General features: G+C 37.6%; 1 protein-coding gene across 5 annotated transcripts in view; it reads right to left on the minus strand.

Annotated features, from left to right (window-relative positions):
- The window catches only part of LOC124113357 (hydroxylysine kinase-like), a 165,605-nt gene that overhangs the window by 22,093 nt on the left and 130,177 nt on the right, over window positions 1-13,335 (minus strand). For all 5 annotated transcript variants that reach the window (XR_006857766.2, XM_046473647.2, XM_046473651.2 and 2 more), the window contains exon 5: window positions 2,788-2,962. Coding sequence is in view for 4 of the 5 variants with exons in the window: in XM_046473647.2 (XP_046329603.2) it covers window positions 2,788-2,962 (175 nt within the window). In the remaining variant the exon portion in view is untranslated. The remainder of the gene's footprint in view (window positions 1-2,787; window positions 2,963-13,335) is intronic.

Below are 13,335 nucleotides of genomic sequence, written 5' to 3' on the forward strand. Positions count from 1 at the left end.
TCATGATAAGAGAATCATGTTTAGTTCTTGATATATTTCATAAGAAAATCATGTTTAGTTCTCAATAGATGTCATGATAAGAGAATCATGTTTAGTTCTCCTTGTATGTCATGATACGAGAATCAGGTTTAGTTCTCCAGAGATGTCATGATAAGAGAATCATGTTTAGTTATCCATAGATGTCATGATAAGAGAATCATGTTTAGTTCTCCATAGATGTCATGATAAGAGAATCATGTTTAGTTCTTCATATATTTCATGATAAGATAATCATGTTTAGTTCTTGATATATTTCATAAGAAAATCATGTTTAGTTCTCAATAGATGTCATGATAAGAGAATCATGTTTAGTTCTCCTTGTATGTCATGATACGAGAATCAGGTTTAGTTCTCCAGAGATGTCATGATAAGAGAATCATGTTTAGTTCTCCATAGATGTCATGATAAGAGAATCACGTTTAGCTCTCCATAGATGTCGTGATAAGAAAATCATGTTTAGTTCTTCATATATGTCATGATAAGAGAATCATGTTTAGTTCTCCAGAGATGTCATGATGAGAGAATCATGTTTTGTTCTCTATATGTGTCACAAGAGAATCATGGTCAGTTCTCCATAGATGTCGTGATAAGAGAATCATGTTTAGCTCTTCATAGATGTCGTGATAAGAGAATCATATTAAGTTCTTCATAAATGTCATGGTAAGAGAATCATGTTTAGTTCTTCATAGATGTCATGATGAGAGAATCATGTTTAGTTCTCCATAGATGTCATGATGAGAGAATCATGTTTAGTTCTCCATATATTTCATGATAAGAGAATCATGTTGAGTTCTTCATTGATGTCAAAAGAGAATCATGTTTAGTTCTTCATTGATGTCAAAAGAGAATCATGTTTAGTTCTCCATAGATGTCATGATAAGAGAATCATGTTTAGTTCTCCATATATGTCGTGGTAAGAGAATCATGTTTAGTTCTCCATAGATGTCATGATGAGAGAATCATGTTTAGTTCTCGATAGATGTCATGATAAGAGAATCATGTTTAGTTCTCCATAGATGTCATGATAAGAGAATCATGAATAGTTCTCCATAGATGTCATGATAAGAGAATCATGTTTAGTTCACCATATATGTCATGATAAGAGAATCATGTTTAGAGTTCCATATATGTCATGATAAGAGAATCATGTTTAGTTCCCCATGGATGTCATGATAAGAGAATCATGTTTAGTTCTCCAGAGATGTCATGATAAAAAAATCACATTTAGTTCTTCATATATGTCATGATAAGAGAATCATGTTTTGTTCTCTTTATGTGTCACAAGAGAATCATGGTCAGTTCTCCATAGATGTCGTGATAAGAGAATCATGGTCAGTTCTCCATAGATGTCATGATGAGAGAATCATGTTGAGTTCTTCATATATTTCATGATAAGAGAATCATGTTTAGTTCTTCATTGATGTCATAAGAGAATCATGTTTAGTTCTCCATAGATGTCATGATAAGAGAATCATGTTTAGTTCTCCATATATGTCGTGGTAAGAGAATCATGTTTAGTTCTCCATAGATGTCATGATGAGAGAATCATGTTTAGTTCTCGATAGATGTCATGATAAGAGAATCATGTTTAGTTCCCCATGGATGTCATGATAAGAGAATCATGTTTAGTTCTCCATAGATGTGATGATAAGAAAATCACGTTTAGTTCTTCATATATTTCATGATAAGAGAATCATGTTTAGTTCTTCATTGATGTCATAAGAGAATCACGTTAAGTTCTTCATATATGTCATGATAAGAGAATCATGTTTAGTTCTCCAGAGATGTCATGATGAGAGAATCATGTTTTGTTCTCTATATGTGTCACAAGAGAATCATGGTCAGTTCTCCATAGATGTCGTGATAAGAGAATCATGGTCAGTTCTCCATAGATGTCGTGATAAGAGAATCATGTTTAGTTCACCATATATGTCATGATAAGAGAATCATGTTTAGAGTTCCATATATGTCATGATAAGAGAATCATGTTTAGTTCCCCATGGATGTCATGATAAGAGAATCATGTTTAGTTCTCCATAGATGTCATGATAAGAAAATCACGTTTAGTTCTTCATATATGTCATGATAAGAGAATCATGTTTTGTTCTCTATATGTGTCACAAGAGAATCATGGTCAGTTCTCCATAGATGTCATGATAAGAGAATCATGTTTAGTTCTCCATAGATGTCATGATAAGAGAATCACGTTTAGCTCTCCATAGATGTCGTGATAAGAAAATCACGTTTAGTTCTTCATATATGTCATGATAAGCGAATCATGTTTAGTTCTCCATATATGTCATGGTAGGAGAATCATGTTTAGTTCCCCATAGATGTCATGATAAGAGAATCATGTTTAGTTCTCCATAGATGTCATGATAAGAGAATCACGTTTAGTTCTCCATAGATGTCGTGATAAGAAAATCACGTTTAGTTCTTCATATATGTCATGATAAGAGTATCATGTTTAGTTCTTCATATATGTCATAAGAGAATCATGTTTAGTTCTCAATAGATGTCGTGATAAGAGAATAATGTTTAGTTCTCCATGTATGTCATCATAAGAGAATGACTTTTAGTTCCACATCTATGTCATCATAAAAGAATCACGTTTATTCCTCATTAATTGTATGATTTTATGTGGAGTTAGAAGGACAGAAGGTAGACACGTGATTGTCGCCTTCCACTGTGTAACAATATTATTTCAATGAAAGGACTATATAATTATTTCAGAACTAACATACATACCCTTTGGCAGTTGCTCATACTTGCTTACTACTTCTGTGTTGAAGGCAGAAACTATATCTTCGATGATGTCTCTTTCAGCTTTATTTTGAAGACTAAATGTGTACCTTGTCAACAGTGGGACATTCGTCATAGACCAAAGTATGTCACGATCTCTGTAGAAGCTGTGGTCAAATTCCTACAACAGTAATGGTTTAGTTGATCAAGCTGTTTCTAACTGTAAACTGGAAAAGTGTTAGCATTACATGTAAACACAGAAGCAGCCTCTCCTCATTCTTTTTCTGAACCTGAAACACTTTTCATTCTGAATGTATCATGAGCCACATCAGGTGACAGTTGACCAAATGAATAACAACTTTTCAAAGAGAAAAGCCTATGTCTCAATAACAAAGTTATGAGCAATCCTGGTTTAATAACATTTCTTTGGGGTTAGGGAAAAATGTTGCCAAAGCAGTACATTTTTTAAAGAGAATGGCCTTATATGTCTAAGATGACCATGGTCTTCCATGGCAATGTCTTAGATGACCATGGTCTTCCATGGATTTGTCTAAGATGACCATGGCAAAATCTTCAAGGACCATGGTCTACCATGGTTTCCATTGACCATGGTAAGAAATGAAAGTGACCACCTTTTAGCATGGTTTAGCATGGTATACCATTTCAGCTGATTATCTTAATAAGAAATCATAAAACCTTCAAACAACCATGAACTGGAGAGAGATCATGTTTATCAAGTTCCAATAATAACTGCCCAAGGTAATGTGTATACACAAGTGTTTTGTGACGTCTACTTCTCTCTGACTGTTTGATTGGCATTCTAGAAGTTTTTGATTAAAAAAGGAAACATATAACTTTATGGATAACAACTTCTGGTTTATTGCATTTAGTGATGTTTCAATGTAGATTCTTACACCAGTATCAAGTTGATTGAACACGTCCAAATCTTCTCTACCAAACATCAGGTGTCCAAATCCTCTCTCCCAAACATGAGGACTTCACAAAAAGAAAATGCTCAGAAGCCATAGAAATCTACCATAATAAACCTTTGATCAACAGAGATCATATGAGGAGCTAATCAAGCAATTTGAATTAATGTTCAATCAGCTTGTTCAACTATCTTAATTAGTATCCAATCTGCTTGTTCAAACTTTATGATCCTTACTATATATATGGCTTCATTGCCTGTGAATTAATGCTGTCATATGACTGGAATATTGGTGTGTGCAGCATTAAACAACAAACAAACAAACAAACAAAAAACTTGCGAGAGCATTACTTGTTGCAAACTATGGTTATGTTACAAATATGAAATGTCCATACCATACTAACAATACAGTACTTCCTGAATAAAATGAAACTATTTACCAGCCATTTCATGTGTATGACCTCCAAAACAACCTTGTCATTTGAAACAATCATGACATGTGATATGTGTTGAGCTCATCACTGTGAGTTCATGTTACTTATTGGAAAAATCCATGATTTTTCATGAATTAATCTGAAATTTCATGACATTTGTACCATATTTAATATGATGTACTGCCTCCATGGTCTAGTGGCTAGAGTGTCTGCCTGGAGAGCGGAAGGTTGGGGGTTCGATACCTGGCTGTGTCATACCAAAAGATGTTATAATATGGTACTTGTTGTTACCTTGCCTGGCGCTTGGCATTAAAGGGCTAAAAAAACGACTGGTCGGCTTGGAGTTGATGTACTGTGTCTGAGTGGGGTATTCATTTTAAACTGCACCGATGCATGCACACATGCACCCACCCACACAGGTGTGCATGCACACTGCTATACAAGTGCAATAAACCCCATTTCTATTCATCTCCAAATTGACCTGAAGATCGCCTAAAAGCTAATGCGTCCGTAACCCCAAGGAGGGACTTAGAGAACATGTATAGTAAGATTCGTCAAATTCCATTATTATTCAAGTAATCTTGAACTCAGGCTTTTTGACACCCAATCACATACAGGACCACGACTTCTGAGTTCTTGCTCTAAGGCCTGGGACAGGACAGCAACCCACTAGGGGTGTGACGAGATTGTAGGACGCCTCACGTAGATACGACAGATGATGTCGATGATTGTAAATTTGAGAATGGAACATTTGTTTTCTGGAATGAATCAGGACTTAATTCTAAATTAACTGATCGGGACTTTACCGATTATTTGACTTCATTTGACTTCATTGGCATAACAGAAACATGGATGAAAGAGATATAGACATAATAGTAGAGTCATATCCCTGGAATCCGTGACCACTTTATTCCTACCTTTTTTTTATGATGGATTCGTTTAACTGACATGTTTAACTAAAAAAATTGCCCCCATGACCCTCTGGAAAATGACGCAAAATTCAAAATGGCCGTCAACGCCATTTTGAATAGCATGAAATAGTATATCTATGGAAGAATATCAGCCACAGACACATATAAGGTGTCTAATTCCACTAATTTGAACGTGATAAATCCTTTGGAATTGTTATTTTTTACATTAGAAGCAACTATGACCTTGAATTCCAAGATGACTGACGGCTGCCATCTTGAAAAACAGAAAATAACATATCTCGAATACTAGATGGGCTACAAGAACAAATGAGGTGTCTTATCTAACTAATTTTAACATGATAAAACTATTGGAATGGTTAATTATATCCTTGGGATCATATTTATCTCAATATTCAAAATGGACACCATATGTGAAATTATTTGGGTGTTTGAAATTATTATAATTATATGAGGAGGTAATACTGTACTAAGAACTACATAACGCAACTAAAAAGATGCTTTGGAAACTCTTTACAATTATTCACTGCATGAGTCATTGCATGAGCTCTCATCACTGCCGTCATCAGAATCACTAGAAAGATCACTGTCATTATCGTCTGCTGGTGAGATTGCAGGTAAGGTAATTGTTGAAGGTAAAGCAGGCTGTGTGTAACGATCAGGCAGGTAAAGGCCGGCATCACAATGCCAACCATGACCTATTGGAGAGGGGTGACTCTGGAGATCAAAATGCTTTTGCAAATATGCCAAGTAGTTTGCCCATTCCAAGTGATGACGGAGACTGTCCGAATCAGGTGCAAGTCTGATGGTGCTTTTTTTCTTTTGTGCTCTCCACTTGGATGCCCTGACTTCTCCCAAACTTGAACTTTTGGAATCACAATAGACATAACGAATTACAAATCGTTCCAAGTCCTCTATGACTTCTTGTGTGACTGGAAGTTCTCTACCACAACTTGTTAACAGGTTCTGTGCTTCTTCAGATGGCTGGGTGCGATGTACAATACTCTTCTTGCTAATCCCATAGAAACCAGAGTTATGGTCACGTCCAGTAAGCACATGAATTGGTATAATGCATTCTGCCATTTCCTCGTCACACAAGCATCTAGCAGAGATCAGTTGGTGTTTCTTTTTGATACACATCAGGCCTGGTTTTTTTTAGCAACATATGCAGCCTGTACATAGTTGTCAGTATCTTCAGTGTCAATGACAACAGCCTCTGTGTAGCCCTCAGACCGAAGCATACTATATGTGGTAAATATGGCGGTGTCTGCCTCTGCTTGGAAACATGTTAACTCTGGCATAAGCTTACCTGTGGTAAGATTCTTTGGACTGCCACCTACTACACAGTAAATGATTTCCACATTAGTTGAAGCAGCAGCTTTCTGGAATGCAGTTTGCAAAAATACCTGCAAGCGAATCTTGTTGCTAGGATTATACAAGAGAGAGTGGAAATGTTTCTTTGAAGGAAATTTTTCCTCAGACTTCATGAACACATTGCTGACTGGTTTAGCATTTTGGCGCAGGATACGCTCACTGTCTTTGATTGAATTCTGATCATATTTGCCATTGATGCAAATGATACCCTCAGCATGCTTGTGCCTTGTAAAAACAGTGTGCACAACCTTATCCGCATAGTCTCCCCATCTGTACTTTGTGCCATCACCCTTTTCTCTGTCTTCAGTGGTTGGAGTAGCCAGGTGCCAGATGAGACCCATATCAACAATAGAGGTATACACATCAGGTTCGGGAACAGGGGTCATAGTAAGTTTCTCCTGGAGTTTACTTTTCTGGACCTTTCGCATGGTTCCATTAACATTGAAGATTGGAAGGCACGATGCTGCAACACATCTTCAAGTTTGAGGGCACCACTGTTTTCAACATGCCCAAGGACAGAGGCCAATGCTTTAGATTCCATTTCTCCAGTTTTCTCTTTGAAGTTATCTTCATTTACTGTCTTCAGTTCTTGATTTGCAAAGTTTTGGTGCTTGTTGAGGGGGATACGGTCATTCAGAGATTTCTTTTTAGAATACAATCTCTCTTTCATGAAGTCTTTCACCTTATGTTCACCATCTTCCTTTGCTGATATCAAATCATCAGCCAGCTTTTCTGAAGCCTGCATTCCTGACTGCAGAGACCGAAGGGTTTGGTTTGTGTGATCAAAGGGATCACAGTCAAACTCTGTGAAACATGCACTGATGTCCTGGACGGCTTTTTCATCCTTCTTCATTCGACTTGATGAAGCATCTGCATGCTTCGGTCTCTGCTGTTTCTTCATATCAGCATGGCGATGGACACTTGCCCTGACTCGATAGATGTTATTCACATTCCGTGTATTTGACAGGAGCTGCTTTTCATTGTTCAAGATGACCATCCAGCTAGACTTTAGCTTTGAACCCTTATTCATTGTAGACTCGATCCAGATGTCTAGAGCCAGAGAGGAATATGGCTTGCCTGTCATTGACTGAGTGAAAAACCCACTCTCCATGAAAGAAGCCTGTTCGTCAGGAAGGTTGTCAAGTACTGCACTAAAATCAGGGAGATGTCGACCATACTTGGTGTTGTCATAAGCCACCATCCATGGCAGCATGAGCTTCAGTGAAGATTTGAACTCGGTCCAGTTCCTTGTTCGTAGAGCATGGATGTTTTGGGTGAGAACTTCCACTATTTCCATAAAAGATATCCAGTACTGTGCTTGTGGTGCATCATGATATTCTTTTCGAAGAGAGTATCAACAAGGTGTTTCAGCTCTGCATTGCTTTCCAGTTTGCTATACGCTTCCGCAAGTTCCTCATCTTTTGCATCAGTCTGCTGTCTAAGCTGGGAAATAGAAGCCTTGACTTCATCAGATAAAGCTGTACCTTCCAAACGCCTGTTTAGTGCATGATGGACCATTGTTTCATAGAAGAGGTACAGACATCGTACACCACACTTGAAATGTTTTCCTCGGAGTGCTTGATCTACCGACCCTTCTGCAATTACACCTGCTGCCACTAACACATCAGAAATACCTGAACCCTTAAACCTCTTGTAAATGGCATAGATGAATGACATTTAGATGTGGAAGGGTGCCATGAACGGCAAAATTTTGCTGAACTGAACCGCCTTCTCGCTTTTCAACTCCAGCAAGAGCAAGTAGACCGGATAATCACCTACAATGATTGCGAAAGGCATCTTTTTTTCATTAATTGACTTAGCAAGTTTGCACATCACATCATAGAGGATGGTCTTACTAGGCGGGTCAGAATATGTCATGTAGTATATTGCACAGCTCTTCTCTTGTGGTTGTGACATGTTAGTATGAAACCCTTTATAACCAGGCACTTGCTGTTCTTCTGGCTTTGGTCTTGAGAGGTCATCTTGGGCCCTGGACAGTGCATGAATAACACCACGTGTCCTTTGGGTAGATGTGTCCAAAACAATACTGTTGTTTTCTGTCTCTGTCCTGATGGGTGGCTCCCCACGCTTAACTGTCTTGTATGGATCAATCTTCTGCATTTCACTTCCAAGTTCCTTGAGAGAGGCAGAGAGAGATGAGGCAAGTTTTGCAGTGGGAACTGGACGAGTTTCATGACTCTCCAACGGTTCCGAATCAAAAGATTCTGGATGAACAACATCACGTTAGTGCGGTGTAGTTGATCATCACCAGTGAGTGTGTCACTCTTGAAGTCATCATTGTCTACTACAGCCACAGCAGGTTTGCCTTCAGCAAGCTCGAACGGACAATTCAATGAATGTTTTAGGTCAGTCGCTACCCAGAAATCCCGCAGCATAAGAACATCATTGTAGCTGATGCCCAAACCATCTTTGTGCATTACATCAATGATCTCCCTACTTTTTGTCAGTCCATATAGCATGACTGACATATTCGTCTCAAATGCAGTGTGTTTTCCGGTGATGTAATTTGTGATGACAGAAGCAATTGAACGGACAGTTGGACAATCATCAATGACAGCCATCTTTGGATGCTTCATCCAGGTGATCAGCTTCAATAGAAGTTCACTCAGTTCTTCTTCTCTCTCCAATTCATGGATGTATGGAGGCCAGGGGACAGTGTTAATGCTCAGGACTTGCTCCTTGAGTCGTGCTGCAACATTCATAGCTAGCTGATCATTGCTGACACCAAGTGAATATATTGCAGCCTCAACATATGTTCCTCCTGCTGTGGTATCATAGACCAGTTCACTCTGATTCTTCTTATTGCGTTCATGAAATCCGATGCTTTCGCTAAATTCTTTGATCAGAAGTTCTTTTAAGTAGCTAGATTTAACTATTGAATTATGCCCAAAATTTGAGATGATGCGCTTGTAATCATTCAGGAGACTTTGTACGGTACGGAATTCATGATCTTTGAAAATTACTTGATGAACATGATTGAAGAAAATACTCTGTGCTTCTCGGAGGTTCACCCGCTGAAGATGCTGAGCACTTTCATCAGTGATATCCTTATGGTCACTGAGATACTTTCGCCAGCATCCACGATGATACCGTATTTCAATTCCAAATGCTGTTTCAGCATCTGGGATAGAATCTATTAAAGTGTTGAGTCTCTCTCTCATGGTAACATCATCCAGATGGATGGTGTGAAGCTTAAACCTTCTCCAGGCATATTTTGTTGAGAGCAGAATTAGCTGCTTGTCACGATCCTTCTGTTTTGGGTTGGCTTCTTTCATGCACCAAATGCAGCGTTCCTTGTTATGAAGGCAACCCATACTGGAACGTAGTTTTTTTGGTGCCTGTGTCCACTCTGCACATGCTTTGCTTAGATTTTGACAAGCGGTTCTGAGATTGCAAGAGCTTGCTGCCACTGGATAATGTCACATAACAAGAATTATGCATGTGGTGCCCTGTCGGCCCTTTCGCCCAGTCTACTGTGCCACAAACATTTCCAAATTTGTCCAGTCCTTCCCATTTTGTGGCCTTTTCTTTCATGGTATTCCATTTAGCAGGAGTCATATTGTCAATGTTGTCACCTTCTGGACAGGCATTCTCACATAGCATACAGAAGAATGATTTTTGTTTCCGCTTTAATCGAGCACCATCATAACGTCTGTTAGGTCCATCCTCTGCCTCCGCCATTTTAAAGAATATGGAAGAGGAAGATCTTCGTGATCACTGTTACCACTACAGAAGCTTTATTTAGATCTATTACTACAATGCAGTGACTAATAGGCACCTGATACCGAATCAAATATAGCAAAATGTTTTCCTTGGCATCTGAAAATAATATATCCTTTGCAGAATTTATAATAACTACCTTAGCATGAAGTTATTTGCTTTAACATTCAAAATCAGTTTTAGGTTGTTGATGTTGTGCTTCAAACAAATTGTTGAGGTCAAACAGACAATTTCCCCCTCAATCCTTAGATATTGACCAATATCACATTACACTGGCATTGGATGAAGATGACAGTTAGATAGGGCACATACAACTATTTACATTAAAATTCATACCAAGTTCATTACAATCGGTTTATCATTTCTTAAGGTATGACAATACTACACCCAACTGGTAAAGAAAAGCATAACTCAAAAACACGCAAAATTAATGTTAAATACTTTAGCATGAATAATTTTGGTCGTTACTAATAGATTTGTTAAATTCAACATTTTAGCTTTAATCACCTACAAAAAATATCTTTCTGGCTCATATAGTTTCCAAGATATAACCCTTCAAAATTATCTGGCGTGTGCATTTCTTTTGTAGATGAGTATACCTTATATGCTACATTGTTGGTGACCATTTTGAATAGTGAGATGAATATGATCCCAAGGATATAATTAACCATTCCAATAGTTTTATCGGTTATATCCCATTAGTTAGACGTCCCATTTGTTAGACGTCCCATTTGTTAGACATTTTTATTTAGGCAAAGATCGAATATACCTACAGGTATAATGGATCAGTCCTAATTAGATTAAATTACTGAGTAGGGATAGGGGACTCACAGTATAGGGAGTATATATGTTACAATTTCGTTTAATTAACCTAAATTACCTTACTCTCAGCACAGGTTCAATAGGCATGAGATTAACTATGTAAACTAAGGTCTTACTGTATGTTCAGTTGAAGGACTTGAGTTTAGATTATCTACTTATCCAACAAATAAAAATGATCATGGGGTATGTATCATTATCAGTATCGATATGACTGGTTTAAGGAAAGTAGAGTACTTCACCTCGCGGCGTGGAAGTAAGTACAAAAAACAGGTCTTAAAGGTCGAATAATTAACTACATCCAAAGTTTCCTAACAAACCGCAAAATCACCGTGGGCATAGACCAAACGCTATCGGACCAATGTCCCCTAGAAAATGGCACTCCCCAGGGCAGCATCCTTAGCCCAACACTCTTCAATATTATGATTAACGATCCTCAGAACCGATCTCAAAACACACTGGTTTCGGAGTCCACATCGCACAACCAACCCAAAACACACAATCTTACCGACTCCCAAACAACCAATCCATATTCACGGCCGAACTAATGGGCATGGCCTCAGCAATACACAATCAGCAATCTACAAATCCAAACTGTATAAAATTTATCAAATGTAAAGTGTCATTAAATGTTAAGTATAATATTAAAGTATCTATTTAAGCTGCTTTGCTTTGTTTGTTAGATCTTATCTGGACTATTCCATTTTAAAGTCAGAGGTAACAGGCAAAAGGATTTGTGTGCACTCAACCGTTTAAAGTGTTGTTTTAAGCTGTCTAACTATTGGGACGTCTAACTAATGGGAGGACACCGTTTTATCATGTTAAAATTAGTTAGATAAGACACCTCATTTGTTCTTGTAGCCCATCTAGTATTCGAGATATGATATTTTCTGTTTTTCAAGATGGCAGCCGGCAGTCATCTTGGAATTCAAGGTCATAATTGCTTCTAATGTAAAAAATAACAATTCCAATGGATTTATCACGTTCAAATTAGTGGAATTAGACACCTTATATGTGTCTGTGGCTGATATTCTTCCATAGATATACTATTTCATGCTATTCAAAATGGCGTCGACGGCCATTTTGAATTTTGCGTTCTGGCAGAGTTAGCCGTCATTTTCCAGAGGGTCATGGGGGCTATTTATTTAGTTAAACATGTCAGTTAAACGAATACATCATAAAAAAAAGGTAGGAATAAAGTGGTCACGGATTCCAGGGATATGACTCTACTATAAGTTTGATATTTCCAGGATTCAAGCTATGGATCAAAGAAGCTGAAAATATTTCCAACTTTGGTAGACTTTCTGGTGGTATTGCCATATTAGTTAGATAACAACTTGTTAAATATGTAAAATGATCTAAAGTTTACGACAGTGGCATTTTCATGCTGTTAGATAAAACCATATTTGGATTTATAAAAGATTTGCTATATTCATGTGTTTATGTTCATCCTGAAAGTACTACTTGGTACACAAACCCTTTGAGGCAATGCAAAAATGGCACACATATATTACAAAATGACTTACTTGATATACTAGCACATTGTGATGATGTTTATTTGATGATTTGGGGGAGACTTGAATGCCAGATTTTGTAGAAGATGATATCCTTGAATAGCTCGAGGGACATGATAACAGTGTATGGGGATTTCTGTTAGACAATTTCAGCTTTAAAAGATTTTCTATGGATATATCTTTAAATAACTTTGGTAAGAGCTTACTAGATTTATGCAGTATACTAAATATACATATTATGAATGGAAGGTGCGGGTCAGACGCCGGGGTGGGAGATTTTACTTTTTATAGGAAACTAGGGTGCGAGTGTGGTGGATTATGTTATTGCCTCGTCCGAGTTGTTTGATATGTGCCATAGCTTTGACATACTGTCTCGAGTCGAGTCATCACACCTTCCTGTCACGACTAGTTTACATACGCTTCTAGTATGTGACCCTATGCCACGCAATACACGTAACAATGCTTCCTTCAAATTTGTGTGGGTTGAAGAGAAGCCTGAAAAGTTTAGAATAAACCTTATTTCTGGGAATGCGCATGATTTACTGGAGAAGGCTGTAAATGTAGCATTTGTTAACGTTGAAGAAAGTATTGGGTATATTACTGAAGCTGTTATTATTGCTGCATCTGATATGAAGAAAATGAATAAGGGCTGTAAATATGATCATCAATGGTTTGATAGCGAATGACAGCTACTTAAAAAGGAACGATGTAGATGTTTAAATAACTTTAGAAAGAATAAGGACAGAGGATCACTAACAGATTATGATAGAGTAAGAAATCAGTACAACAATTTTTGTAAGAAAAAGAAGACAGAA

Source organism: Haliotis rufescens, unplaced genomic scaffold, assembly GCF_023055435.1.
Source record: "Haliotis rufescens isolate VD_foot unplaced genomic scaffold, xgHalRufe1.0.p SCAF_12, whole genome shotgun sequence".
Taxonomy (NCBI): Eukaryota; Metazoa; Mollusca; class Gastropoda; order Lepetellida; family Haliotidae; genus Haliotis; species Haliotis rufescens.